The sequence below is a fragment of the Streptopelia decaocto genome (genome assembly GCF_964273445.1).
Source record: "Streptopelia decaocto genome assembly, chromosome: 8".
NCBI lineage: Eukaryota > Metazoa > Chordata > Aves > Columbiformes > Columbidae > Streptopelia > Streptopelia decaocto.
Window position 1 is genome coordinate 21616061 of NC_138662.1, and position 26507 is coordinate 21642567.

Consider the following 26507-nt stretch of genomic DNA (forward strand, 5'->3'; position numbering starts at 1 on the left):
TTCCCTTTGCCCCCGTTGTTTCCGCGCCCGCTGAGCGCTGCGCGGAGCGGAGCCGCGCACACGTGCGCGCATTGCCCGGCGCGCCCCGCCCCGCCGCACGCCATTGGACAGGAAAGTTTGCTGCCGGCTGCTGATTGGCTGAGGGCGTCTCGGGGCAGCCGCGGTCGCCAATGAAAAGCGGCGGTCGGGCAGCGCGCCCTGGGCGAGCGGGCGCGGCGCGGGATGGAGCTGGGACCGGCCGTGCAGAAGGTGGGTCCGGAGCACCGGGATGGGGACGGACAGACAGACAGACAGACAGACAGACAGACAGACAGACGTGGGCGCCCCGTGGGGTGTCTGTTCCCCTTCCCTCCTCTCTGGGTGCCCCTTGCCCGGTCGGGGCTGCGCGGTCCCGGGGAGCGGCTGCGTGTTGGGGAAGCCGCGTTGGGCTGCGTGCGGGACGGGCGCGCACCTGGAGCCGCGGTCACCGGCAGGAGTGTTAATCTTGATCTTTTCTCCCGTATCCGTCACGTCCTGCCCGCTGTGCTTGCCCCCGGGCTGCGCTGGCTCGGGAGGGTGCCGAGCGCCCTCGGGTCCGGGTGATAAACACGCATCCAACACCCCGTGTTACGGCGGCACTTTGCTCCCATTTATTTCTTTTCTTGTGCTTAAGTGGCATGATTCAAAACTCTAGACCCCAACTGCCCGGGAACTGTTGCTATACTTGTTTTGAGTAAGGAGCTGGAGCAGCAAATAGTGCAAAGAAAAGGAATGTCCCAGAGCATGAATATTGTGTGAGTTACTAGATCCTCAGGGTTAAGAGTTGACAAAAATATTCCCTGAAGTACTTAAATGTTGCCTGTATCTCACTAGTGGAACTGTGGCTGTGTGGGGCTGGCACACACTGGGTCTGCCTGGCCACACTGTCCAACCACACGGCTGGGTTTGTTCTTATTTCTGTATGAGAAATCTGCTTCAACAAAGCTTTTGCTGGAAAAGCAACTGTTTGTTGTCTAAAATAACTTGCTGACCGCTCTCCTTTGAGCTTGTGTCCTTGGGGGAGTTGCTCATCTCCTGTCAGCCCCTCTGCAAGCGTTTGCTCGGTGCTGGGCTGCCGAACGCCGGCTTTCCTCAGGAAATCCCGCAGCTCTGCCACGGTGGCTTTTGATGAGCAAAAGAACCGGAGTCACCAAAAGGCCCTCTTGGCACGGCATGCAGCTGAATGGAAGGGGGTTTAATTGCTGACTAAAAGCCGTGTGGAATGGGTTGCTGGGAGCAGCTGCTCTGACGACCTTGCTTGCTGTACCTTTGTCACTGCATAATTAGGAGATGAGTTAAACACTTAATGTCAGCGCTTCTCGGTTTCCACCTCGTTGTAATCCCATGGCCTGATGCCAGATGGCCCCAACTGGGCAGTGCCCAGTGCTGTGAGCTGGGAAGGGCCTCTGTGCGTCTGCTGGGGTGCAGGGGCGCCCCCGGGCCTTCCAGGTGAGGGATGGTGCCCTTGGCCATCAGCTTCTGGGAGAAGCTTCTTCCACTGCTGTCCCTGGATGTCCCTCCATCGCTGCTGGGATGGGAAGGAGCGTTTCTCTGTAGAGGTGTAGCTCCCTCTGTCCCATTACATTTGGACTGTGCTGCTGCTGGATCCCGAGGAAGCCGGTTTGCTGGGTTCTGTGGCGAACAGGCTGCTCCGGCGGGTCACCCTGCGCAGCGGTGGCAGCAGGGCCTGCTGGCTGCGGGGGTCCTCTCTGCAGCACAGCTGCTCACCGGCTCCTGCCCAAAACGCCTTGTTTCTGGGGTGCAAGGGGCTCCTCGTGCCCATGTGGCAGTGCAGGGTGACCCTGTCCCCATGGGTGTCGGGGTTGCCAGGGCTCGGCAAGGACCTGCTGGGAAGGTTCTCTGGTGTGTCAGCCCCAGGGACTCGGGGCGACGTGTCCTTTGCCAGCGGGTCCCTGTTGCTGCTGACCCCAGGACGTGTCCGTGCCTGGGACGTGTCCATAGGGTCCTGCTGGGGACAGTGCCCTGGGGTGTCAACTGGGGGCCCTCGGGAAGCTCTGACCGAGCACTGAGTGGAGATGGATCCCATGAGAGTGAAAACCGATCCCTTTCCATGGGTGGCTGTGGGTTGTGTGCTGTTTGAGGGATTTTGTCACGCTGCAGCTCCATTCCTGCCTTGTCCAGAGGGACAGGGCCTTACATGGCACCTGCAAGAAACCATCAGAACCACCCAAAATGTGGGGCTGGATGCTTGGAATGGTGAAGGACAAGGTGTTATGTTTAATTTCCCTTAAAAGCGTGAAGGGACCAGCGCAGCGTGTCTGCAGGGCAGGGTGCAGCTCGTGGTGGCTCCTCATGGGCAGGAGGTGCCCCCCGGGACACCCTGCGCGGGCTGGGGACACAATGTCCCGTGTCCACCTCTTCTGGTGAGCTGCCCCGCTCCTGTCACCTCGACTGGAGCCAGGCAGGGGAGTGTAAAAAAGGAAAAGTCCCAGCTAGTTTGCACTTCAAAAGGGCTATGAAATAACATAATAAAAAACCAACACAGACCTTGGATCCCTGTCTGAATAATACATGCCCAAAGACAAACAGGCGTCTTTGCGGTAGATGGCTGTTTAATTTCCTGAATCGGGAGAAGGGCACTTTTTCTGGGCACGGGGTGGAATACCGACAAGTTTTAATTTGGCTTGGCAGTGTTGCACAGCCAGTCTGAGCAAGTCGGGAAGGCGAGTCTGGAACTCATTAGGGCTTGTTGCAAGGCCCTGAAAGTTTGATTTTCAATCACTGTTGGGTTTAATTATTGTTGATGTCTTGCCTAGTGTATTATGGGATTCTTTCTGAGGAAATTAAAACAGCGTGAGTGGGACGGCGTTCTGCTTGGCAAATGGGTTGTTTAGATTAAATGCTAAATGGAGAGTTAAAGCTCGAAAGGCAGATAAAGCGCGATGGCTGGCATTTCGGGCCGTGCTGGAGCTGGCTCAGCTGGACCCTGCCGGCAGCGCGGTTTGTGTGCTGTTCCCACTAAACTCAGCCCATTTTTGTCAGGAGAAGAAAATAACCCAGTAAGCTAAAAGCACCGTCCAAAGCCAAGATAAAGTTTGCTCAGTTAATACAAGTTTTGGTTCTTTAACTTTTTCTTCAGTTATTTAGCATGGGTTTTTGCAAACATCTGCAGCAGACTGTAGGATGGAGAAGTGCGTTAGTGGGATGCACCGGCCCAGTGCCTGCGGGTCTGGGTGACGGGGGCACGAGCCGCCCCTCTCCATCAGCAGAGCATCCCGACACGCCGAGGTCCTGCATCCCTCTGCAGACGCGGATGGAGTGCTGATAAGGGTTGGGAACTCACCCTTTGGAAAGTCCGAAAATTTAGAGCTTTTAAAAGACACTCGAGGCAACGTTGGAGACTCAGCTTGTTCATTCATTTTTTCATAAACCGTGTCCCTCGAGCAGGGTGTGCGGGGAGCGGGGCTGAACCCCCCCAGGTGGCCGGTGTCGTGGGGACAGACCTCCTGAATAACGGGGGTTGTGCCCAGAAATGGGCTCCTGCAGCGCACACCTGGGACACCCGTTCTGCCCAAACCCACTCCCAAGTGCTTTGGGCACACAGCGATACAGATGCAGCCAGAGCCTGCAAAGGTCATTTAAATGTGTAAGCGCTGTCAGTAACTGTGCAAGCAGTTTCACCTCGGAGAGCTGGACATTGTTATTTTTAACAATTAACCCACTGGAAGTGCTTTATCCCCTCCAGTGTTCACCATTCCAGGTCATGGTCTCCGCTCGCAGCAGCTCAGGGTTCGGCTGTGAGCAGTTGGTACTTTCTCGACAAAGCCTGCTCTCCATGGACTGTCCCCGTGCCAGCGATGGGTTCCAGATGGCTGGCGGCCTGGGGACATGGCTGTGTCACCCCATGGACCCCCCGAGCGCTGGTTTGTACCCGTGGGACCAAACCGCAGCTCGGGAGCCGCGTCCTGGTGTCGGAGCCCCGGGGAGGAGCTGCAGCTGTCCCGGGAAACAGATGTGGATCTTAACGCAGAAACCTGCTCAGCTCCGAGCGAGTATTTATAGATATGAAATCATAAAGCAGCACATGGGTTAAAGAGTTTATTTTGGGACTTGGACTTGGAGCTAAACCAAGTCCCATAAAATACAATTTACAAGTTACAAAATCCCTCTTGTCCTGCGGGGAGGCGGTGTCTGGAGTGTTTGTTTAGGCTGAGTTTTTTCTCTCTTTAAAAAGGAAATATTGCATTTCAGCCATTCAGGAAAAGAGGTATTCAGATGTGCTAGCTTGAAGCTATTGCTCCATTTAAAGAGGGGGCTCAGGGAAAGGGGAAGATTTCAGGGCAGCTATTTTCACTTTTTGGAAGAGCGAGAGCGTTGCGATGCTGTTTACCAGCCGGACTCCTCATAGCTTCACTGTCTCGCCTGCTCTAAACCCTTCGACTTCATCACTTCCAGACACACAAAAATACGCACTCCTAGGGCAGTGACTTCTGCCTGTGCCTGCAGCGTGAGAGCCTTGGTGGCACTTACATACAAATTGCTGTGCAAGTATAGTTATTAATTTCTAGCACAGTTGTATATGTCTGTTGGAAGCTTTAAATGCTGGGAGTTTATTGCCTTACCTACTAAGCACACAGCCTAATTCTGTCAGGATTAGCTTTTGCATGGTCTTTGGCAAACTGCTCCAGATAGATTCCTTCCTAATGAGACACTATCACAGGGAGAAAAACCTCCTGTTTTCTTATCAGAAGCTGGGGGGAGAGGAAGTTTGCGCACAAGCGTTGTGGCTGGTTGCCCGTGCCCTGCCAGCGCTGGAGGCGGCACAGCCCTTGAGCCCCTGTGGGCAGCACGCGCTGGGAAATTAACTCGGCCTCATTTGTTCTTTCTGGAGACCTGGAAAGGTGTCACTCGAAAGCTCCTCACCCGTGTGAGAGGGCAGGTCTGTCCCAGGGCTGCCCATCCTCCAGCTGTCTCGTCCTGATCTCCTGGTTGTCAAATGCAAACGGCAGAGCTGAGGAGATGTCGAGGGGACTCATCGGGCTGTTGTACAGCAATGGGGCGGGAGCAGCTCCTGCAGTGCCCAGTGTGGGTGCACCGAGGGTCCCTCATTCCCGGGTCAGGTCAGGGTTGGGGAGCACACAGGTACGGTGATGGCACCGGGACACTCACCTGAGGGCGCCCAACTCAGCACAGCTGCTGCTTAACTAAATCTGGGTGGGTTCTTCCCATTCCATGCACCCACTCACAGCTTGGTTTGCTTTTTTAATTAGACCTGGTGTCTGAAGCACTGGCTTGCTTGTGGAAAAATCTATTCATCTCATTTTTTGCAGTTTGCCCTTCTCTTATCGTTAATTCACACATTGTTAGTGGAGAAAGGAATGCTGCCAACTATGTGCTCTCGGAAGAGTGAGATATTTGCAGAGGCTCTGGTGCTGTTTTCTCGTTCTGTAGGTTGAGATCTGGCAGCCCATTGAAATAGTTTCCTCAGACATTGGTGCCTTCGCCTGGTCTCTCTTGCTGAAATAAAAGGCAACAAGCTTCATACTTTGCAAAGTTCAATATCAATAAGTGCTTCCAGTATTCCAGACAATACCAACTCATTCACTGGTGACTTAAATAAATCCTATAGAGAGAATTTGAGATGAAAGACAGTCTTTTGTGGTTTGTTGGTTTTTTCCTGTGAGCGTGGTAATTTGGATAACCGCTTGCTCAGAATCTGGCAGGGACACAAATTGTGATCAGGTCACGATTACAATAGGTGTTTTCTGTCTGAGAGGAAAATAAAACAATCCCTTGCTGTTCCCAGTGGAACTTACAGTAGCCAGTGTATCGATTGATTACTGCACTCCAGGGTCGTTTGCCCTCGCACAGTTCATTCCATCTGTGGGCCCTGTTGAGGAGCCCGGAGCCCCTTCCTGCCCCAATCCAGCCCCGAGCCCCCCTAAGGAATTAATTCAGAGGTTTTCCAGGGTGGGAAAGCATCTAGGAAAATAAGACAGGTTGCCCATCCAAAGCATGAATCAAGGTGCTGAGGCCAAGCCCCCGAAAGGAGACTTTCACCAGCCAGGAGATGGTTGATTTAGGTTCTTCTGCATGGAACAAGGGCCTGAACTCAGTGTTTTAGGATTCAAAGTAATTACTTGTTTAAATATCTAAACAAAGCTGGGTTTTTCAGAGATGCGCGGTGGTACAAGGATGCCAGAGCAGCGGTGCAGTCGCTGGGCTGCACTCACAACACTGGCCAGGTGAAAATCAAAGGGATTCACACCATCACCTGCAAGCCGGGGTCTGTGGGACTGATGTGAACCTTTGGCCAGCGTAGGAATCACTGAAGGGGAAAATGATCTTTAACTTGACCAGATAACTGAGAAACTTATTTATTCAAGTGCATCTGCTTTCCAGCCTGAATTAGGAAATTAAAATATGAGTGAGACTATTTGACATGTTTCTTGTTAGTTCAGAGTGGATATTCCCTGGGCTACCTTTTCTGTATGAAGCTTTTTGAAATGCTGATACCTTAGTGAAGACTCCCAGTCGTGCACAGAACTGGGGCAGCTGTAGTTCCTGGCAGATTTGGGGATCAGCAGAGGGTCTGGTCATTACCGGCATGGCAGTGCCCTTGTCGCCTTGACTTCAGGGCAGTGTCATGGTGTGCGTGTCCCCAGCCTGGTCTCTGTGCCTCTGTCCCCGCTGCTGCTGCAGATCTGCTCTGCTGGACCCGCAATAGGAAGGAAAATGCAACCAAAAAGGCTTTTTGTATGTAGAGTCTGACTTCATTCCTGCTTTTACCTCGAACCCGGCTCCTTGGATGTGCCAATGTTTGCTCTTGGGCTTGGCTGGTTTTTCTGCTGCAGCCCATGCAAATAGTTCTTCGCTTTAACTGGTGGTGGTGAACTTTTCCAGAGCTTGCAGGTACCTCTGTCACACGTAAACACTTACACCCTCATTGGAAATCCTTAAGGAAATTTGAGTTAGCTCCCTATTATTATGCAAGCCTAGCTCTGTTATAGTTGTATAATGACAGCACATTAATTGCTATCCTTCCATATCCTGAAACTCTTCAACAATTGTACTGAGCAAACCGGTCCCACCCATGTGAACATCGAGTGACTTTTTCCCTTTCTCTTTGTTCAAGGGACTTTCTCAGAGTTGTTAATCTCCAAAATTCGTTGCAGCTGGAGGAACCCCACCCAGAATGTTCCCGCGGTCCCTCGGCCTCGCTGGAGCGCTCTGCTGTGATTTATTGGGGTAGGGTATGGGATGCCGATGCTGCGCGAGGCTCCTCAGAGGCTGCACCCCAGGTTTCCATTGCAGGTGGGCGCTGGGGGAGCGCCTGGAATGGGGACCTCGGCTCTCAAGCGCTCCTGTCAACTCGCAGTAACTTTTTGGAAACCAGCTTTTCCTCTCCCCTTCCTAAAAAGGAGGAGAAAACATACTTGAGGTAGTTACGTGTCTCTGTTGCCGGTTTTGGTCTCCAAATAAGGTGTTGTGCAATCGGTGCTTCGGGGATCCAGAAAGCTCTGCAGCAGCTGGAGGGCCCCGCGGCGCCGGTCCCGTCTGGAGCTGGGACGGTGTGCAGCGCCCGCAGGGCAGTGGAGGGCGATGGGCGGCTCACAGCAGGGCCGCAGGAACAGTCCCACGGGTTTCAGCCCCTCGGGAACCTGCTCTGGTGGTGCTTGTCCTCTCCAGCATCGCGCACGGTGAGTCGGAGCGAGCGGAGTCCTCGTCCCATCCCTGGGAGCTCCTGCTCCGGCGTGTGCTCCTGGAAGCTCTGTGGGTCCTCAGCAGCCTGTGGTTAATGACCGCGTTGGCCCAACTTGCCAAAACTCTGAACCTTATTTCAGGCCCAAGTTCCTCTGAGGATGCAGCTCCAGGTGAAGCTGCAGCTGGGCCTGTGGCCCTGCAGGTGTCCTTCTCTTCTGGCCAAAGCCACCCTGCGTTTCCATGGGGTGCATAGTGTCTGTGCTGCTGATGGTGAAACCGTCCTGCTAGGAGACACCTTGGCCTTTCAGGGTCTTTGTTTCCCATCTGCATGACTGTCACAGACTCTTCTTGTGATTAGACCAAGGTCCCTGTGGATATGCAGGAGGAAGGAACTCAAAGTCTTCCAAGGGAGGATGGTCTGAGCATCCCTGACCAGATAAGGATCTCCTTGCTTTGGTTATCCTTTCGTACAGTGACTGATTTAGCAGCTGGAGCTGGCTCTGCTTTCCTGTTCCACCTTGTTTGTCACTTAACCAAGTCTGTGCTGTGGTCTCATGACACGTAGCACACTCTGCGGGAGGTCGCAACTAATTTATCAAGTCTGTCTTGCCCCTGTGCCTTGTGCATGGCTGAAGAGACAGTGTAGGGACCAGTCTAATAGCAAAAGGAGGAAAAACAAACAAACAAAAACCCGCAGCAACAAAACCACCTAAGTATTGCCAAAAAGCAAGTGCCAGACTCCTGGCTGTGCTTCCCTTGTGCAGTGTCAGCAAAAGGGGGTGTCCCTGGCTCGGGGGCTGTGCTGCAGGCACGGCTGGAGCTGCGTTAGATACCAGCCTGCTGTTGCTGGGCTGGATTCCCTCCTGTATCCAACTCACTAAGGTCCGTTAAGGAAAGCAGAACACTGCTGTGGGTTCATGTGTGTTCCTGGTGTTCGGAGGACCTTGATTCTGCAGGGACCCAAGGTAAAGCAAGCGCTCTGCAGAAGCAGCTGCTGGCGGAGGATTTGGGGTGCTGGCTCTCCCTGGCCAGGTGCCTTGTAAGCTCGGAGAACATTTTATATTAACACTACAGTGGGGTTTGCTGTGGAGTGTCCTGGGAGCAGGGCGCTGGGCCACCCTGTACTTCTGTGGAGAGATGTTGAGTACATCCCAAGGCTCTTTTCCTCCTGCACGATACCTGAGCCGCCCGTCCCTGCCTGCGGGTCTCAGCAGCCGTCCTGCTGCCCATGCTCTTCGCAGCGAGCTGGTTATTGCTCCAGCTTCACACTGGGATGTGGAGACCACAAACCGCGGCAGCTGGTGGGGCTGTGTCCATATACATCCAGTTACAGGTAAGAGGAGAGGACGTGTGCAGCTGCAGCTCTGGCTGGAGAGGGCGTTTCTGCGGGGCTGTGCTGGTGTGGCTGAGCTCACTCGCTCTGTGCTCTGGAAGTTTGGCCTCTGCCTGGAGCATGAGCCTGGTTGTTTCTACAGGAGCCTTCAGGGGAAACACCTGAGTTTAGTCTGAAGTCTCTTCTTTGTGGACGTACCAAATCTCTGGCAATTAACTGGTTGTGAGGAGAGCAGAAAGAAGTTTCCTCTTCTTGGAAAGATTTTTCAAGTCATGTAGGTGTGAAAACTCTTTTCTCCATGTGCCATTGAGGACAGTCCCATCTCAACAAACCCAATTGCCAAACCAGCTTCAGTAGCATGTTTGGCAAAGGGTGGTTTGCCAAGGTGTGCTGGGCTGGTCCGGGGGTGATGATACACCAGGAAAACCTTCCGGAGCCCCGGCTGGGCTGTGGGTGGAACTGGACCCTGAGCTGCTCGGAGCCTGTGCCCGGGGTCCCCCCCAGCACCGCGGGGAAGCTCGGGGCTCCTTCCCAGAGCCTTCCGCTCTGAACCAGCGTGGAGCCATGTTTGGGTGGTTTACTTGTCTCTTCTCATTATAGGCTATTTCCCAACCCTTGAGTGAAGCCACCAGGGTCTGGGGTGGCCCTGCCTTTGGCCAGTAGAACAGCGAACCGTGGTATTACTGGCGTATTCCTGAGATTGTTCAGAAATGGTTTTGTGGGTAGAATGGCCTCAATTTCCTATCATTTCACTACCTAAGAATTTCCTCTGCACTGACTTGTTTTTTCTCCTTTAGTAGCAAGAATGCTATAAGGCACAAAAAGCCAAAACAGAACTCTTAAAATGCATTGTATATCTAGTCATGGTGAGAATTTGCTTTTCTTCCAAGCAGTTTGTTGACATAGGCTGTTTCTAAAGGCATTACAAGTGTCTTCAAGCTCTTGAACTTTAGTATCTCCTCATTTAATACTGATGTTACCAAGTGGGCTTGGACATAGGTGGAGTCTAAGATAGTCAGCGAGCATTTGTTCCACATTATCGTACTGGGTTTGGGGATTTTGCAGTGTCTTTTTTTAAAGACGTCTCCTTTTATGCGTATTTGAGGAGCCGGAGCGGAGAGGGGAAGCTCCGTATCTGGGCAGGAAGTCCTGCTGACCAGGCAGCCCAGAAAATGGGCAGCGGCTCCTGTTGTGTTTGGCCCCCGCACAGAGATGGAGACGAGAGTGGCCCAAACTCCTCCGCTTTGAGGGGGCGGGATGATGTGTCCCCAGATGTGCCCGGGCTGTCCCGGGAGGTGCTGCCCGAGGGGTCTGGGCTCACAGGGCAGCGATGCAGCAGTTGGAGAGAAGTGCCATGTCCCTGTGTGCCGGGGGCTCAGGTCCACAGGGATGTCCCCAAGACTTGGTGGGGTCACCTGAGGTGCCCCTGAGCCATCTCAGGAGCCTTGTGTTGCCTTGTAGAACCTCTCAGCTCTCCCATCCCTTCCGCCAGATGTTCTCCTGTGGTTTCGGACTGGCAGCCGGCTCACGTGGGGGGTCGGAGTGGGGGGTCACACTGCCCACACCCACAAACAAGAGCTCCCAGGAGACACAGAGCTGGTCACGCAGGTGCGTGTGTGGCCCTGGCTGGAGCGGTGCACGAGTGGGAGCGCTGGCGACCAGCGCTTCTGGGTGTCTGGAGCCCTATGTGGCCAGAGATCGGGGCTAGGGCTTGTTCAGTTTTGTCCTGATGGAAGGGATGATCAGCTTTTGTTGATTAAACCAGAGGCAAGGATCACCTGTCGATGCCAATGGGCTCGGGTGGGTGTCTGAGTAAAGAGCAGTGAACCTCCGTTAAACTTGGACCGGGGCTGTGAAGCAGAAGTCGTGTTTGGACAAGCTGGATGAGTTACCAAGTGGAATAAATTCCCAAGAAAGGGGCTTGTGAACACTGACCTGGCAAAGCGAAGCCCTGGGTTTGTGTCAGCGTGGAGCTCGGGGCCGGGGGTCACCCCAGGCGTCTGTGAGCTGCAACGATGCTGATTTGGCTGCTGAAGTGTCAGGTTGTTTTGGGGGGTTCACGTACTTTTGCTTCCCCCCTTGTATGTAATGAAACTTTTCCAAATAAGTTCACTTAATCCAGGTGCTTCTATTTTAAATAAACAACCATTTGTAGTCCCTTGCCTATACTTGGCTTCTGTCTGACTCATTAAGATGAGAGTTGATTAAAAACCTCCATTGGTCAGCAGACATCTCACACATGGCTCCGGAATGGCAGGGTTGTCAGGGGTCTGTGCTGGATCTTCCATGTCTCTATCAGCTCTGGGGAGCTGGCACATAGCTGGAGAATCAGGAATATCCTGGTTTTCGGGATATTAGAGTCAGGGGTCAGTATGTGTGTGTGTTAAGGCCACTTTTAAGGTGTATTTTTATGAACTCCTGTGGTGAGAGGTCTTTTCAGTGGCTTCAAAACATCTGGAAAGACTGCAGGAGGAAAATGAGAAGAAAACTACAGGTGAAAGCTGTGACACGAATGAAGCAGCAGTGTCCGAAATGAGCCGCTTCGTACCCTTTGGGCTGGGTTTCTCAAGCATGAGCAGCCTTGTATGGAGACTTAATAGTTCTGTGTAGAAAAAAGGCACGTAAAGGCTTGTCATCTACCTCAAAACTGGCAAACCAGCATCCTGCTCTTTCTAGAACCATCTGTTCATAAAAGCTTCTGTCCTTATTAGCAACATTAGATTTTCCAAGTCAATTAAATGTCTTTGCTGCCTGAGTGCTGTCAAACAATCTTTTCATCTTGAAAGCTGTGGAATGTGAGCTTGGAGGTGGGAGCAGAGCTGGGGCTGCCCCGGGTGCGTGCGAGCTCTGAGGAGCCCGGAGCTGGTGCTGGGACGGGTGGGATGCAGGAGCAGCTGCCGGCATCACCCCCAGCGGCACATCTGAGCTGGGCTGTGGAGCTGCTGGGCTGAGCTTAGGGCTGGTCCCAGCTCAGCCGCTGCCTGGCCACCCCTGCAGGGCTCCGTGACCCTCCTCAAAGCGGGGTTTGTTTTTTAACCACCCACAACCCTGGAGCGGGGGAGCTGAGCATGTTCCCCACAGCCAGCAGCACAGGGGTGGCAATGTGCTGTGTTCCCAAATTATCCTCCAGCCCCTGAAGACTGACCAAGGGGGGTCCAAGCTGCAGTAAAACAAGTTTAGCTTCAGGTCGTGGCAGTGCATGTCCATGTCTCGCTGCTTGGAGTTTGACTTGCACAGATTCAAATGCAATATATAAGCCAAACTGGAATAGCCTTTTAATGAGACCTGAGGCTGCTGTCCATGAGGTTGTCTGCCCGTCCGTGGGCACGTTCACAGTGTGTGTGCCATCCCCCCACGCTGCTCCAGACACGCCACCTTCCCTCGGTTGAGGGTGCAAACCTGCACCCCGAGCATCCCTGCGTGAGCTCACAACAGGGCTGGACAGCGGTCAGACGGTGTTCCGGAGGTTTGAGGCTTCACAGGACATGAGGCACGGCTGCGGGAATCAACGTCCGAAGGACAGAACATGGGATTAGTGCTCTGCTCCCGAATAGTCTGGGAGGATAAAGCCTTTCCAACGGTGTCCTGCTCTTTTCCAGATGTCGGTGAGCCAGCCGCCGTCGGGAAGAGCCGTGCCGTGTTTGCGCTGCAGAGGGACCTGCACGGGCTTCGAGCCGCATTCTTGGAGGTAACGACTTGCCCTTGATAGGCCCTGCCCAACACTGTCCCCTTGGTCCTGTCCGTGTTCAGACTCGGTGGCTTTGCACAAAGAACCACTGAGCACTTGAGCAGCTTTGGGATGTGCAGAGAGGACGCGGTGTCTGGCCAGAAACATCTTGGTGTTTGATACTTTATTTTCAGTTTTTCCCCCTTAAAACACTAATTTAGGTGAATAGCCACCAATATCGGTAGCTGGTGGGAGCAGCCAGTGCTGCATGTTTGGCTGTGAGCTGCTGCCCGGCTCTGCTTGCAACCCGAACTGGGAGAAACAAAGGGGGCTTTGAAATGGAGCTATCCAGATGTCATTAATTAAAAGAGAATTAGTGCCCTCCGAGGCCGTCTCAGAACATGGGACTCTTTCCTGTGAGCATGGAGGGCCCTGTTTGCCGCGGTTGCGGGTGTAGGGGGGTGCAGGGGGCTGCAGGCTGAGCCGCGGGGGCCTGGGCTGTGAGCGTGTCCTGCAGCCTCCAGCACCTCCCCGCATGGAAACCTCCGCTTAAAACACCCATTGGCTTGAATCATTGTTGGCTTTCTTCTGATTCAAAGGCTGGTTTGAATCCTGCGTATTCCAGGTTCCTGCTGAAATAGAATGATATATAAATACTTGAGGTTTTATATATATATGTGTGTGTGTGTGTATATATATATACACGCACACTTGAGGCTTCATCAGAGGTAGTTTGTCCTTTTTCTGTTAGCATTTGAAGGAAAAGCTGGCCAGCAGAAAGTGGCCTTAGAGATTTATCTGTGTGGTTTATAGCTATTATAATTTAAATAACAGATACTCAGGGAACAATTCCTCTTGTAGCGGTCGCTTTCTAAATGGCAGGTAAAGCTTTGTGAGAGGTGAGCTCAGTGCTCGGCTGTGGGGGACTGGGGAGGGTGGGAGAATTCGTGCTGCTTGAGGGGGTTTGGAGCTCAGGGGAAGCGGTGGGTCCCATGGGGTGGCTGCAGGGACCTATGGGTGCTGGGACAGCACTGGGGTTTGCAGCCTCTCCATCCCGCTGCCCCCGCTCTAGGATCTCTCACACTGAATTCTCACGTGTGGCTCAGGCCATCAAAGCCTTTTTTCTTACGCCATAAGCTCAGTCTGCGTTTAACCTTTGGAAGATGCTGATGCCCGGTGGCTGAGCCATCCCGTGCTCCAGTTCCTCCCATGGCCCAGCTCACCGCATAAGGACGATCTCTCCTGTCACCCGCAGGAAGATCTGCAAGTCGTGCAAATGCAACCAGGAGGATCACAGCCTGAGCTCGGACGCGGAGGACGACCGCAAAATCGGGCGCCTGCTGTCGGACTCCAAGTACGCCACGCTCACCGCCCGCGTCAAGGGGGGCGACGGCGTTCGCATCTACAAGAGGAACCGCATGATCATCACCAACCCCATCGTCTCGCGGAAGGACCCCACCTTCGACACCATCACGTACGAGTGGGCTCCCCCGGGGCTCACCCAGAAGCTGGTAAGATAAGCCATGGCGCGTTTGGCGGGTGGTTGTGTCGCTTCATGGGGAACGTAACTCAGCTTGGAATAAAGTTATCACGGAGAAATAATAAAACATACGGTTTGCCTTGCAGAGCAAAAAATGTACGTAACACTTTGTATTTTGGAAAACTGTGTAAATAACCAGAGTAGGTGGGAGAGGGCAATGGATTGCTTTTTGTTTTTTATAGGTTTGCTTACATTTCTAGGAGAAGTCTTAATGGATTTTACAACTAGAAAGCTTGTTACTTTGGTAAAGCCCATGTCCAATAAAAACAGTGCGGAGGAGCGATCCCGTCTCCGCTGTCCCGCCAGCTGTGAACGCCCGAGCAGCCCACGCAGGCGTCTGGCGCTCCAGAGCCCCGCGGCGGGGGTGGGAGCGGTTCCGCCGGGTCTTCTCGGGGCATCCGGGCCGGGGTCTGGTCCTGCACACCCCCGGGGGCACCGGGGTGGCCACAGCCGTGGGGCACAGGGGACAGCAGGTGACTCCGGACACCACTCTCTGTGCTTCTCAGCAGCACGGGGCTGGACTGGGAGAGGCCATGGAGATGAGCTCCTGGCGTTATTTGGGCAGGAGGAGCTGCCCTGTGCTCTGACGTCCATCATGGACAGGGAGGTCCTGCCTTGTTTCTTCAGTCTGGTCTCTTGCAGACCTGCGTGTGAGCCTGTTCCTCCACCAGCATGGGGAGGTACCTGGCTGGGACACATCTACTAACCTGGAGGACTTTTTACAGCAAATACTTCAATAAATTATGCTTCAGTCTGTCTTAAAAGCAGGGAAACTGAATCAATGTGGAAAGCAGTAATATGTCACATCTGAATCTAGCACTGTTTGTAAATTATTCTGTTATGGAAGTGGGCTTTAATGGTAATGGCACAATAACTGTCATCTTTCATATAGAAGTGATTCTCTTTGCTTGCTGAGGTAGTCATTAACACCTGGGATCCAGGAGCATGCTCCCAGCCCCACCGTGTCCCCGTGTCCCCTGCTGTCTGGGCGAGCGATGTTGCTGTGGTAGAGCCGGCGGTGCTGCCGTGGGGCCGGCATCTCGCTGCTGCCGGACCCAACACAGCGCTCAGTGCACTGTCATTAGTGGGCGGTTTTTGCTCTTCAAATTAAGCAAATAGCTTAAAGCTGCTGAAAATTGCAACCAGATTTTTTTTTTAAAGAAGAATTGGGGAAACAAATGTGATTATTTCTTCTGAAAACCGAGTTGCCATCACTCCCTGGGCAAGGCTGACAGGTGGCATGGAGTCTGCTCTGGGCGTGCAGCTGGGACCTGGGGCGCTGGAGCAGGACACAGGGCGTTAATGAGGGACTGAGCCCCCCAGGCCTGTTTACTGACAGTGCTGCTGCTCGCAGCCCCTGCTGGGCCCTGGTAGCTGCAGGGCTGTTTGTCCAGCCATCGGGATGTTTGTCCAGCCGCCGCTGCCTCCCCAGGCCCCGGGGAGCTGCTGAGGGCTGGGAGAACAATGGTGGCACTCATCCCACCCCGCCTCGGCCAATGGGCCCGGGATTGATCAGAAATGCGGGTTTTGCTGCTCCATGAGCTGCCGTCACCTTGGACTGGATGCCCAGACTCCAGCTGCTGCTTCTCTGGGCCTGAGCCCCAACTGTACCCCACGTGAGGGCAGGTTTGGGGGCATTGGGAGCCCGGCAGCCCCCCCGCAGCATCCTCCATCCCTGCGCGGGGACACGTGTGACAGCTGTGGCACTCGGTGCCCGGCAGCCGGCTCGGTTCGAGCAGAGCGTGTGGAGCAGCTCTGAGCAGCCCTGGGCAGCTCTGGCCGGGGGGCTCGCGGGCTCCCGGGGGCAGTGCGGGGATCAGCGTGCTCGGGGAGCTTCAAAAGGGACCTGGGCCCGTGGTGCAGAACCGACTCGCTCCGGTGGATTCCTGCTGCAGGCAGGGGCTTGTTTTTAATGCTGTTGTCCTGGAGTGGATGTGCCAATAATAGGAGGAAGTTCAGAGTGTGTTTTCATTAAGCGGTGCCTGGAGAAGCTATGAAAGGTCCTTGGGGAAAGAGAAAAGAACAGATCATTAAGTATCTCAGAAAATCCAGTAGTTAACAGTGAAAAACTAAAATGCTCTTCCTCAAAATTACCTGTGCTAAGGCAGCACAGTAAAGTGTTTGACCATATTAATACATGGCAGCAGCAGAAGAAACAACTTTTTATTATCCTTCACTTCAGTTTTTGTCAAAATGTTTTTTTCCCCCCACTGTATTCTCTGGGTGCCTTTTATGACATCTGCAATTATAACTTTGAGCGTTCCTTTGGTCAGGGAGTGAAATCATGCTGCATGTCTGAACAGAGATTGCAAACCCTCCCTGGGCACTGTGGCTGCTCTGGGGACAGGCTGCAGATCTGCTTTAGCTGCACTTCCAGCCAGACACTCTGTATTAGCAGCGGTGAGCGTGGCGTGGAGTGGAACAAGACCCTTCGGTGCAGGTGCTGCACGGTGCTCCCACAGCTCTGGTACAGGCGTTTGTTAGTCTTGGCGCGCTTGTTGAGGATTAAGAATTTATTCAATTAAGATCCTGCCACGTAGCTGCTCTGCTGGTGCTGCTGTGCTGAGCGCAGCCCGCGGAGCATCTGCGCCCTGATCCCCCGGCTCGTGCAGCACTGACCTGCTGGTTGCTTTTCTTTCCCGTTGTCAGGTACCACCGGCAGAACCCCCGTTCTGTGGGGCCTGGGAGGAGCTGTCGGGGAGTTCTTGTCTCTTTTTCTGTAGTTCCTGTTAGGGTCCCTCATGTCCCTGAAAGCCACCTGTGCAGCAGGTCACTCCTGCAGCTTTCCCCAGCAGCGCCTTCTCCTGCGGAACAGCAGCCCTCCCGCAGGGAGCTCCTGGATGGCAGTGCTGCTGCTGCACGGAGACACAATGCTGCCTGTCATAACGTGCAATGATGTTAACATGCCCTCAAGAAACGAGAAGCAGCCCTGCCTCTGCTAAATCGTTTACCTGTTGCAAGTCTTCAGGCAATCGTGCCCTGCAACGCTGCCGTCCACCTGCGGGCAGCTGAGGTGGAGTGACTTGTTCACTGTTGTTACAAATGCTTCTGTATTGAAAAGGCTGTACTAAACCAGACCCTGTACCGCAAACAGTTAATTGCTTCTCTGTGTTTTTAAAATCCAGTTTTCAATTGCTGACCAAGTCAGAAACAAATCGAAGGCAGCTGGTCTGCAGCGCAGGGTGGCAGGGAACCAACTGGCTGCCCCTCGGCTCCTCACACCGCAACAGGAAAAATGCCGGGGTGGGGACGTCCCTCCCCCGCCGCCAGGGCCGGTTAACGGTGCCGAGCCCAGTCCCGGTGCCGCTGCCATGCGGGACAGGCCCCGCAGCACGTTTGCTCTGCTTTAAAGGAGCAGGTAGTGGCCAGCTGAGCAGGAGACGCTATTTTGGAGAGTTGTTTGGCATTTACTTTCCACGTTGCAGGGCATCGGTGACCAAACACATTCCATTTACTGCAGAATCAGTAGCTGGGTAGAGCTGGTGGCTGTCTCGAGGGTGTCGGGGTGCTCAGGCGCAGCCTCCGACCCTGTGCCCGGAGCTCTCCCACCCTGGCACGAGGCAGCAGGAAGGTGCCTGGGCTCAGGTTTTGGTGTTTATGGGTTTCTGGTGTTTTCAGCAGCCTTGTTGTCAAATCACCTGTACCAGTGGCACGGTAGTGCTGGCCGGGGGGGGCGTTGGGATCCGGTGCAAACTAGTGGAGCAAGTCTTTGCTGCTTTGCTTTCCTGGCTAGGCTGGGGTTTCTTTAAAAAACAAAGCCAAAGCACCCAAGCTCCTTTCTGAGGATGAAATTATGAAGAGTAGCTTGAATGCTACTTGCATCAGAATAAGTTCAGCCTTTTATTTCTGTTAAAATAACTCAAAGGGAGGGGAAGGGGCGAATTTTCTGCCACTGCTCCACAATGCAAGCAGAGCATCTGTTTGCCAAGCGCCTGTGCAAATAGAGCTGGTGCTCCCGGGCAGGTGTGTCTGAGTAACCCCCGGTGCTCTCTCCTCCCCAGGCCATGCAGTACATGGAGCTGATCCCCAAGGAGATGCAGCCGGTGGCGGGGACGGACGGGGCATGCTACCGCCGGCGCCAGCTGATGCGGCAGCTGCCGCTGTACGACCAGGACCCGGCGCAGTGCCGCGGGCTCGCCGACGGCGAGCTGCAGCTCATGGAAGACTTCGTCAAGAAGTACAAGGCTGAGGCGCTGGGCGTCGGGGAGGTGGCACTGCCGGGCCAGGCCGGCGGGAAGGAGGAGGGGAAGGCGCAGGACAAGAGCGTCGCTGCCGACAAACCCCCCGAGGCCACCAACGGGGCTCTGGAGCGCCCGCCGGCCGGGGGACACTACGTAAGTGCTGCGCTTCATGGGGACGGGCTGGCGGGGTGTCCCGGCTCCGCTCTGAGCTCCGGGCGCTATGCGGGACAGAGTGAGTCTCGGCCAGAGACGGGAAAGGCTGCAGCGGGCAGGGTGCTGTGCTCCCTGCTCACAGCGCTGCTCCTGCGGGCTGCACCGCTGCCGGGACGGTTGTGCCAGGATGTGCTTTGGTGACAGACCCTGGTGGGACCCCCTGTGCTCCTGCTGAGCACAAACATCATATAACGGGGCGAGGAGGGGGGGTTATCTCTTCTTCCCCACCTCCGTCCACCACAGAAGCCGTGTGGAGCCGCCGCCGTGAGTACATTTTCCATTAGCTGGAGGAGCCGGTGGTTTCGGCTGTGGGTTCTTGGCAGCTCTGAAAGATGGGGCATGATGTGTCCCTGGATAACTGTGATCTTGAGGTACTTTACTGATGCAGAAGGTGTTTTGCTGTGAGCTGGCGAGTGTTTCCAGGTGCAAGTGGAGAGACCGTGAGTGACCGTAGGGGCTGGCTCAGTGTAATTAGTGCAAAGATGGTGCTCCCGGGGCTGGAATGACTCTGGGGGGCTTTGAACAGACCGTGCATGGCTCTGGGCATAGAAATACACTTCCATGGGGAAGTAGCTGAGATTTCTTGACATCCTCTTGGATTTATATTCTCCTCGTGCTGTCTGGCCTGGCCGTTGTGGTTGCTGAACAAACGCTTATCATAAAACGTGGTGAGTGAAAATTGTGTTCTGGCCCTTCCTTGTTTGGGTAACTTGCAATAGAGGATTTAAAACTGGAAAGAAATGGTGTCTGTTTTTAAGGCACTGAGATTCTAACGGGTAAGAGCAGTTTTCACTCTCACTCTATCGGATGCCATCTCCCCTGCACATCGCCTCTTCTGTTAACGTGCATCTGACTGTCAGAGTTCGCTGGTACACTGACAGTTTTTCACTGTTGCAACAAAATGCTGAATTGGACAAGGAAATTTAAGCTAAGAAATAGCCAAAAAAGGAAGGTTTCAATTAAACGTATTAATAAAAGTCATCTTGGCAATGAGGGTTTATTTAGACTGCAAGTTTGCTCTTCCAAATAAATACATAACTGTGATGTTATTCTCCATCGTTTAAAGCATCATTTTTCTGGAGGCACCAGCTGACAAGTGGAACGGCTTCCAAAGCACTTGCAGATCAGCTCAGACTGATGGGCTGTTCAGCTCCGCTCGGCGCGGACTGGGGGTTCGTCTTCAGCCAGACCCTTCGATATCCCGCTATAGCAAAATACTGCCTGTTTTAATTTGATCTCCCGTGCAGGAATTAATGCAGGTCACTTGATATAAATGGACTGTGTCCCAAGATCTGAAATACGCTAAAATTCTAGGTCTTGCGTCTGAATACCAAACCTCTTAACCAGCAGCAGCAGCCTGACATCGCCCTGTCTCAGATGAAGGTGTGAGTCTGAGCTGCAGATTTATGATGATTAGGTGGGGAAAACAAAAACAAACTGCCACCCTTGCTGTAGAAGAGAAGAAATGCAGAAAGCTCCAGTGCTGCACCAAGAAACAAGCTGGAATGATTCCTCAGGCGTTTGTGTGGTCCCTGTGCTGAGGTTGTTCAACCCCTTCTTGCACACTCGGGCCAGCTGTGTTGAAACTGGTGTGGAAAGGAAAACATACGGGGCCAGCGTAAATCACCGTGAGAGAGGCGTCTGAGCTCACACAGCTTTCTGAAGGTGGCTGCGGAGCGGGGCCCCGTCACTGTGACGTGTCTGTCCGAGCTGAGCGTTCCCCACCCAGCATAACGTCGCTTTTAACCCTCCCAGACTGGGAAGGTGGCTGGTGCTACAAGCCACTGTGGTGGAATCAAACCAAATCCTGAAGCAGTTGATGAAAATCAGCCAGTGTCCCGAGAAAGCTTGAGGCGCTGTAGTGAGTGCTCAGGGAGCCCCTTCTGCGGGAGCCGTGGGTGGGGAGACCGAGTTTGGAAAGCTTAGGAGAAGGGACACTTTCTTGGCCAGCACCTCTGGTAACTGCTAATGAAGTCTTCGCTCCTCTCCCTGCACAATGGAGATGGAGTACCAAGCTGTAAATTATTTACTGTGTAAATAGCGGGGGGGAAGTTACATGATGCTGAGGAAAAGCCCTGTGAATAACTGCCATAGAAAGAAACAGCAAAATCAGTTGGATTTCTTTTAACAGTTCTTGTTGGCAAGAAACTTGAGCTGGGAGTTGGAAGCTGCTCGTGTTTGTTCTCGCTGTTGGATCTTGCGAGATAAGCTGGGCTGGGATGGATGGGGTGACAGCGCCGAGGCGGCTGCAGGGCTCTGGTGCCACCAGTCACCCAGATGTGGTGCCTGGGGCGGTGTCAGGGTGTGGGGAGCACACGGGCTCAGCCCCCTGCACCGCCTGCCCTCACCAGCACCGGGGGGCTCGGGAGCCCTTGGGGACGCCTCCGAAACCCTGCACCATGGAGGAAGCCGTGGAGCCCACATCTCCCCTTTCAGACCCACAGCAAAGCCAGGCCAGGAGATGTTTTGTCTCCTCATGTGCTGCCTTTCCTTGCTGTATGGGGTTTGCTGGTAGAACAGGAGGTGCCTGTCAGTGTGGTGGAACCGCTTCAAGGAACCACTGCAAGGCAGTTACTGGAAATCTGGACTGAATGAAGGAGGAGGCAGTAGCAAAGTGCATGGTGTGCTAGAAATAATAGTGACAAAACAAAGAAAAGCTGCTTGGTGAGTGTAGATAGACCTGGAACCTTCTGCTGTAAAGGGAGAAATGAGTTTTCTTAAATTCCTTGGATATAAAGAACGGTCTTTTTAGCATGATGCTGTGAGCTGGCAAAAGGGGCTGGATGTGCTGCAGTTTGATGCTTGCAGAGCTCGCAGAGAAGCCCCGCGCCCTCGGTGCAGCCGTTCCTCCCGCTGCCTCCCTGGGGCTGGCGCAGGGAGGATCCCTGGGGGTCCTGTGCTCCCAGCGCAGGGTCCCCAGGCTGTGGTGGCATCAGGGATGCAGCGCAGCTGCCCTGCCCTGCTGCTCCGCTGCGGGGTCCGTCCCGCTCCCCCTGCGGGGTCCGTCCTGCGGTCCGTCCTGCTCCCCTGCTGGCACCAGCCCGGCTGTGCAGCCGCGGGCGCTGCTGGAAGAGACTCCAGCTGCTACTTGAGAGCGTTTCTTCTGGGAGTGACAAAGCACAGACTCAGCAGCAATTAGCCTGGCCTGGACTATCCAGACTTGAATGAGAACTTAAATAACAGCCCTTCAGCTGTCAGCTTCAGAGAGGAGAGCTTTAAAGCTTGCTTTAACTAATTGCAGCATTACTCTGCAGGCGCAGATAAAGAGTAAACCCAGTTGGTCTTGGGTGTAATATGCATACATGCTAATTAATCTTCAGATTAGTCAAATCTAGTTGTTTCTTTGGACTGTTATAAATTGAAAGCACTGTGCTGAAATCTCTAGAGTGACATCTGTCTTATGCATAGATGTATATGCTAAAAAACAGTGAGGGGGAAAAAACAAAGTTCCTAATAACATCTTTGGCATGCTGCACCATAAGACGTCTTAACTCTTTCTTGGGCAGTCTTTGGATTTTAGCAAAGGCTGGTGTGAGGCTGGGGGTCCCAAAGGCTGGGCACTCAGCTGGGGGTGGGTAGTGCTGCTCTTACCTGCCCGAGGATCTGCCTGGAAGAAAGTCAACAGTGTTCCGGGGAGGCTGCCAAACACGTATTTACGGCTTCTAATTATGTTAGAGTTGACGTGCTGTCCATACGCAGCACTGGTCCAAATGTTTGCGCGGGTTGTGGGGCAGTAGACTTGGAGACGCTGGTGCTGTTGTCCACGGGTGCCCTGCGGTGCTCGGTGTTGGCAGAGCCCTTCTGCACGACTCAGGCGCTTTTCCCAGCACCTCTCTCCAGCTGCAGCTGTTCCCTTCTCTTTGGTTTAGCTCTTCCTTGCTCTGCCCCCTCGCTGCACTCGTTTCAGACTGGTGTATCTGCTGGGCCTTCCAAGCTGTAAAGTCTAGCTTGGGTATTCTGGTTTCCCATAGAGAACAAAAACCAAAGCCACATGGGTTGGCAGTCCTGGAATTAAATGTTTAATATTGCCACGGTCCTCCTTGGTGCTGTGGGGTCTCAAGCAGGACCACAGTAGATCCTTCAGGCTATTTGGAAGTGGAAAGAGTTGTGGATGTGCTCAGCCAGTGTGTTGTCATGTTTTGCTAACTTGTACAAATGATGCGTTGAAAAGATGCCATGAATGGGGGTATCCGAGAAGTAAATACCCATCCATCGCTGCTGCGTTGCTGCCCCGCGCTGACTCGTCTCCCTCTCCTTGCAGCGCTGCGAGACCTGCAAGCAGGCGGTGCCGGGGGACTGCCCGGTGGTGTACGCCGACCGCGCCGGCTACTCGCGGCAGTGGCACCCGGCCTGCTTCGTGTGCTGCCGCTGCGCCGAGCCGCTCGTCGACCTCATCTACTTCTGGAGGAGCGGGGCGGCCTGGTGCGGCCGCCACTACTGCGAGAGCCTGCGCCCGCGCTGCGCCGGCTGCGACGAGGTACGGGCGACCCGGCCCGCGGCTGCGCTGCTCCGTCACGCAATCCCAGTGTGTCAGGGGCTGGAAGGGACCTGGAAGCATCCAGTGCAATCCCCCCATGGAGCAGGAACACCCAGCTGAGGTTACACAGGAAGGTGTCCAGGCGGGTTGCAATGTCTGCACAGAAGGAGACTCCACAACCTCCCTGGGCAGCCTGGGCCAGGCTCTGCCACCCTCACTGAGGAGAAGTTTCTTCTCAAATTTAAGCAGAACCTCCTGTGTTCCAGTTTGCACCCATTGCCCCTTGTCCTATTGCTGGTTGTCACCAGAAGAGCCTGGCTCCATCCTCCTGACACTCCCCCTTTCCATATTGATCCCCAGGAATGAGTCCCCCCTCAGTGTCCTCTTGTCCAGCTCCAGAGCCCCAGCTCCCTCAGCCTTTCCTCCCACGGGAGATGCTCCACTCCCTCCAGCATCTTGGTGGCTGCGCTGGACTCTCTGCAGCAGTTCCCTGTCCTGCTGGAACTGAGGGGTGTCCTAACCTGCCCGTGTCCCCTGGGAGCTGTGTCCTTCTGGTGCTGGTCACCAGGGCTGGGAGGCGTAGGGCCACTTTTTCCTGCTCTGTTTGGTGAGGTGGTGGAAATAAGCAGTTGTCTGTCTGTCTGTCCCGTAGATCATCTTCTCGGAGGACTACCAGCAGGCAGAAGGGCTGGCCTGGCACAAGAAGCACTTTGCCTGCCAGGAGTGCGAGACGCTGCTGACGGGCAAACCCTTCGCCCTGGACAACACCAGCCTCCTGTGCACGACCTGCAGCAAGAGCAAGCGGCTCTGAGCGGGACTGGGGTCGCTGACAAGCGCACGAGAAGGGAAAGTTAAACAAAAATAATACATTAGAGCCTGGCTATTCACTTGCAAGCAGCTAAGTGCCCCTTGCATCCCATCCAGCTTGCACGAGGATATAGCCCTGGGGGGAAGCAAAGGAGAGCGTACGCCCGCGGGTGGGAGGACACGGCGTACGTGCCCAGGAGGGACTGGAAAGGAGGTTCTGTGTTGTGCTGTGTTTTGTAAAGTCTCTCCAAGCTGCTTATGACTAAGATCTTGCAACAGTCTTTTGGAAATAACACATCTCAGTAGTAACTTTTGGCATACTAAACCTACATCATGGTCAAAAATGAGGGTTGTTCTTATTTTTTTAAATCCATACTGGAAGTTTACTCTAACAGGCTGCTGAGAACTGTACTAAAGCAATGGGTGTGAAAAATGTTATTAACCTGGGTGATTGCTTTCTGAAAGCAGATGATGTAAAATTGCAGCAACGCGTAGCTGTAGCTTTCTCCTCTGACGTGTACAAGAATGTAAAAACCAACGTGTTTGGCGCACGGGGTGAGTGGCTGAACCCTGGTGCGGAGGGCAGGGGGCAGCTCCGGCAGCTCCAGCCCTGGGCTGGAATGCAGGCGCGTTCCTGGCAGGTCCCAGCGCCGGCTCCCGCTGCCTGTGATTGCAGCGCTTGCACAGAGCAGCATTGTGTTCCCACTGCCATGCTGGAGGTCGTTAGGCATTTAAAGTATGGGCCTTTATTTCGGCTGGGTTTGACCAGGAGTTTTATGGAGAACAGCTTTCCAGACTAAACCGTCTTGGGGGTGGGGGTTGTGCCTGAAATGCCGCAACTCTTCTTTTTCCTGGTAATACACCGGTGACCCCTCCAAGAAGCGGGGAACCGAACCCTCCATGGGAGCTGGCAGCACCCTGGGCTGGGTCCCCATTGCCTCTGGGATCTGATGGGGGGACACCACCCCAGGATCCAGCACTGGTAGCACTTGTTCCCAAAGCCATGCAACGCTTCTGGTAGTCACTGAAAATATCAGATAATCCATGCTGGCAGATGTCTGCGTGCTCCATCTTTTTTCTTACATTAGGTGTCTACATTATTTGCCAGAGAACTGGAATATTTTTTGCAGAGGCGAGTGTGCAGGAGCTTGCACTTGCTATGTTCTCTTTCTGCTGCAGAAGACATGGGTTTCTCTTCAAAGCGTGCTCTGTGCTGGGGATGTTTGCTCGCTTATGGTAGAATAACTTGCAAATAAGGGCGGGGGAAGCTGTGGGTTGGGAGCTGCCCTCCCTGCCAGTGTTGGGGACACTCTGCTCTGCTGCTGGGGGCAGCGGGTGAGACCCGTGTGCTGTAAAGACAAACGTGTACCTGTGCGGTGAAGCCCTCGAGTGCCTCGTCCAGCCCTGTGCCGCTGCGTGGGTCACGTTCTGGGTGATGTTCCTGGGAGCGCCGCGGTATTTAAAGTGTGTGAGATGCTGCTGCATCCCGAGCTGGCAGCGATGCTGGGGCTGTGGTGGCATGTGGCAGAGGGTATCGTGACCCTGACGCTTCTGTCCATCTCGGGCTGGTCAACAGATATGCTGAGCGCCTGGGGGTGTCGCTTCTGTAACCTCGGTCGGGTGCTGCAAGCCAAGAGAGGGTGTGTAGACCTGGAGTTGTGTGAGGAATAATAAAGCTCCCTTGGATACAGGCACTTTGGTGATAAGTGAAGTGGGAATGAAAAATAAAGCCCAGTGCTTAGCTTTATTGCCTCTTCTTCGTTTTGTTACATGGGAAATGTCTCTGCAGCTCTGTAAGTTTTTAAAGGCACATCATTGTTCTAAACCCTATGATGATAAGGCAGCTGAAAGTGCATACACCTGGTATAAGCGGCGATGGGGACAGTGTGAATCACCCACGAAACGTGATTTCAGCACAGACATCAGCATCCCCACAGCATTCCCTGATGGAAATCGGTGTCCGTTTGCGCACACAGCTGGTTACCTTTGGTGATCTGCCCACGAGGTGCGTGCACAGATGTTATGTGGGTGTCTGGAAGGAAATTAAATGCAAAGAAAAGAAATCCTCAGGGTGGGGAATGCTCGTCTGGACATCGGCGGGTTGGGACCCTCATCCTGTGCAGAGCGGGGTGCAGCTGCCCCCAGCTCCCTGCCCCTGTGCTGTGTCCGTGGGACAGCACCCGCGTGTACCCCATTCAGCCATGGGGTGGCCAGGACTCCTCTTCTCCCGGGGTCCCGTCTCCCCTGCGCAGGGGGTGCGGGTGCCGGGGTTCCCTGCGTCGCTGCCGGGGTTAAGCCCAGCAGGGCCGTGGCAGCAGGTGGAGCAGCCGTGGCTCTTGTGTTCTGGCTGCGTGCTGCGAACGGGGTGAGGGGCAGAGCCGAGGTGCTGGGAGAAGGCTGGTTTTGGGGGCTGCTGGCACTCAGCACTGGGGATGTGTCCACGTCCAGCACTGTCCCCCTGATGGCGGGCGGCCCTCCCCTTGTCCCCAGCCGTGGCTCCTGGGGCTGGGTCACCCAGCACCCTCGAGGCTGGGATGGGCTCCAGGGAGAGGTCAAGGCTCATGTACCAGGATTGTCCTCGGCAACGGAGCCTGTGTGTGCTCACC

General features: G+C 54.3%; 1 protein-coding gene across 1 annotated transcript; it reads left to right on the forward strand.

Moving 5' to 3' along the window:
- Nucleotides 1–209: 209 nt before the first annotated feature.
- Nucleotides 210–25648, forward strand: LMCD1 (LIM and cysteine rich domains 1). Its single transcript, XM_082059936.1, has 6 exons — nt 210–249; nt 12616–12704; nt 13939–14194; nt 18225–18557; nt 22879–23094; nt 23747–25648. Exons 1-6 carry the CDS (start codon nt 223–225, stop codon nt 23903–23905), a joined length of 1080 nt encoding a protein of 359 aa, XP_081916062.1. The 5' UTR covers nt 210–222; the 3' UTR covers nt 23906–25648.
- Nucleotides 25649–26507: the final 859 nt, after the last annotated feature.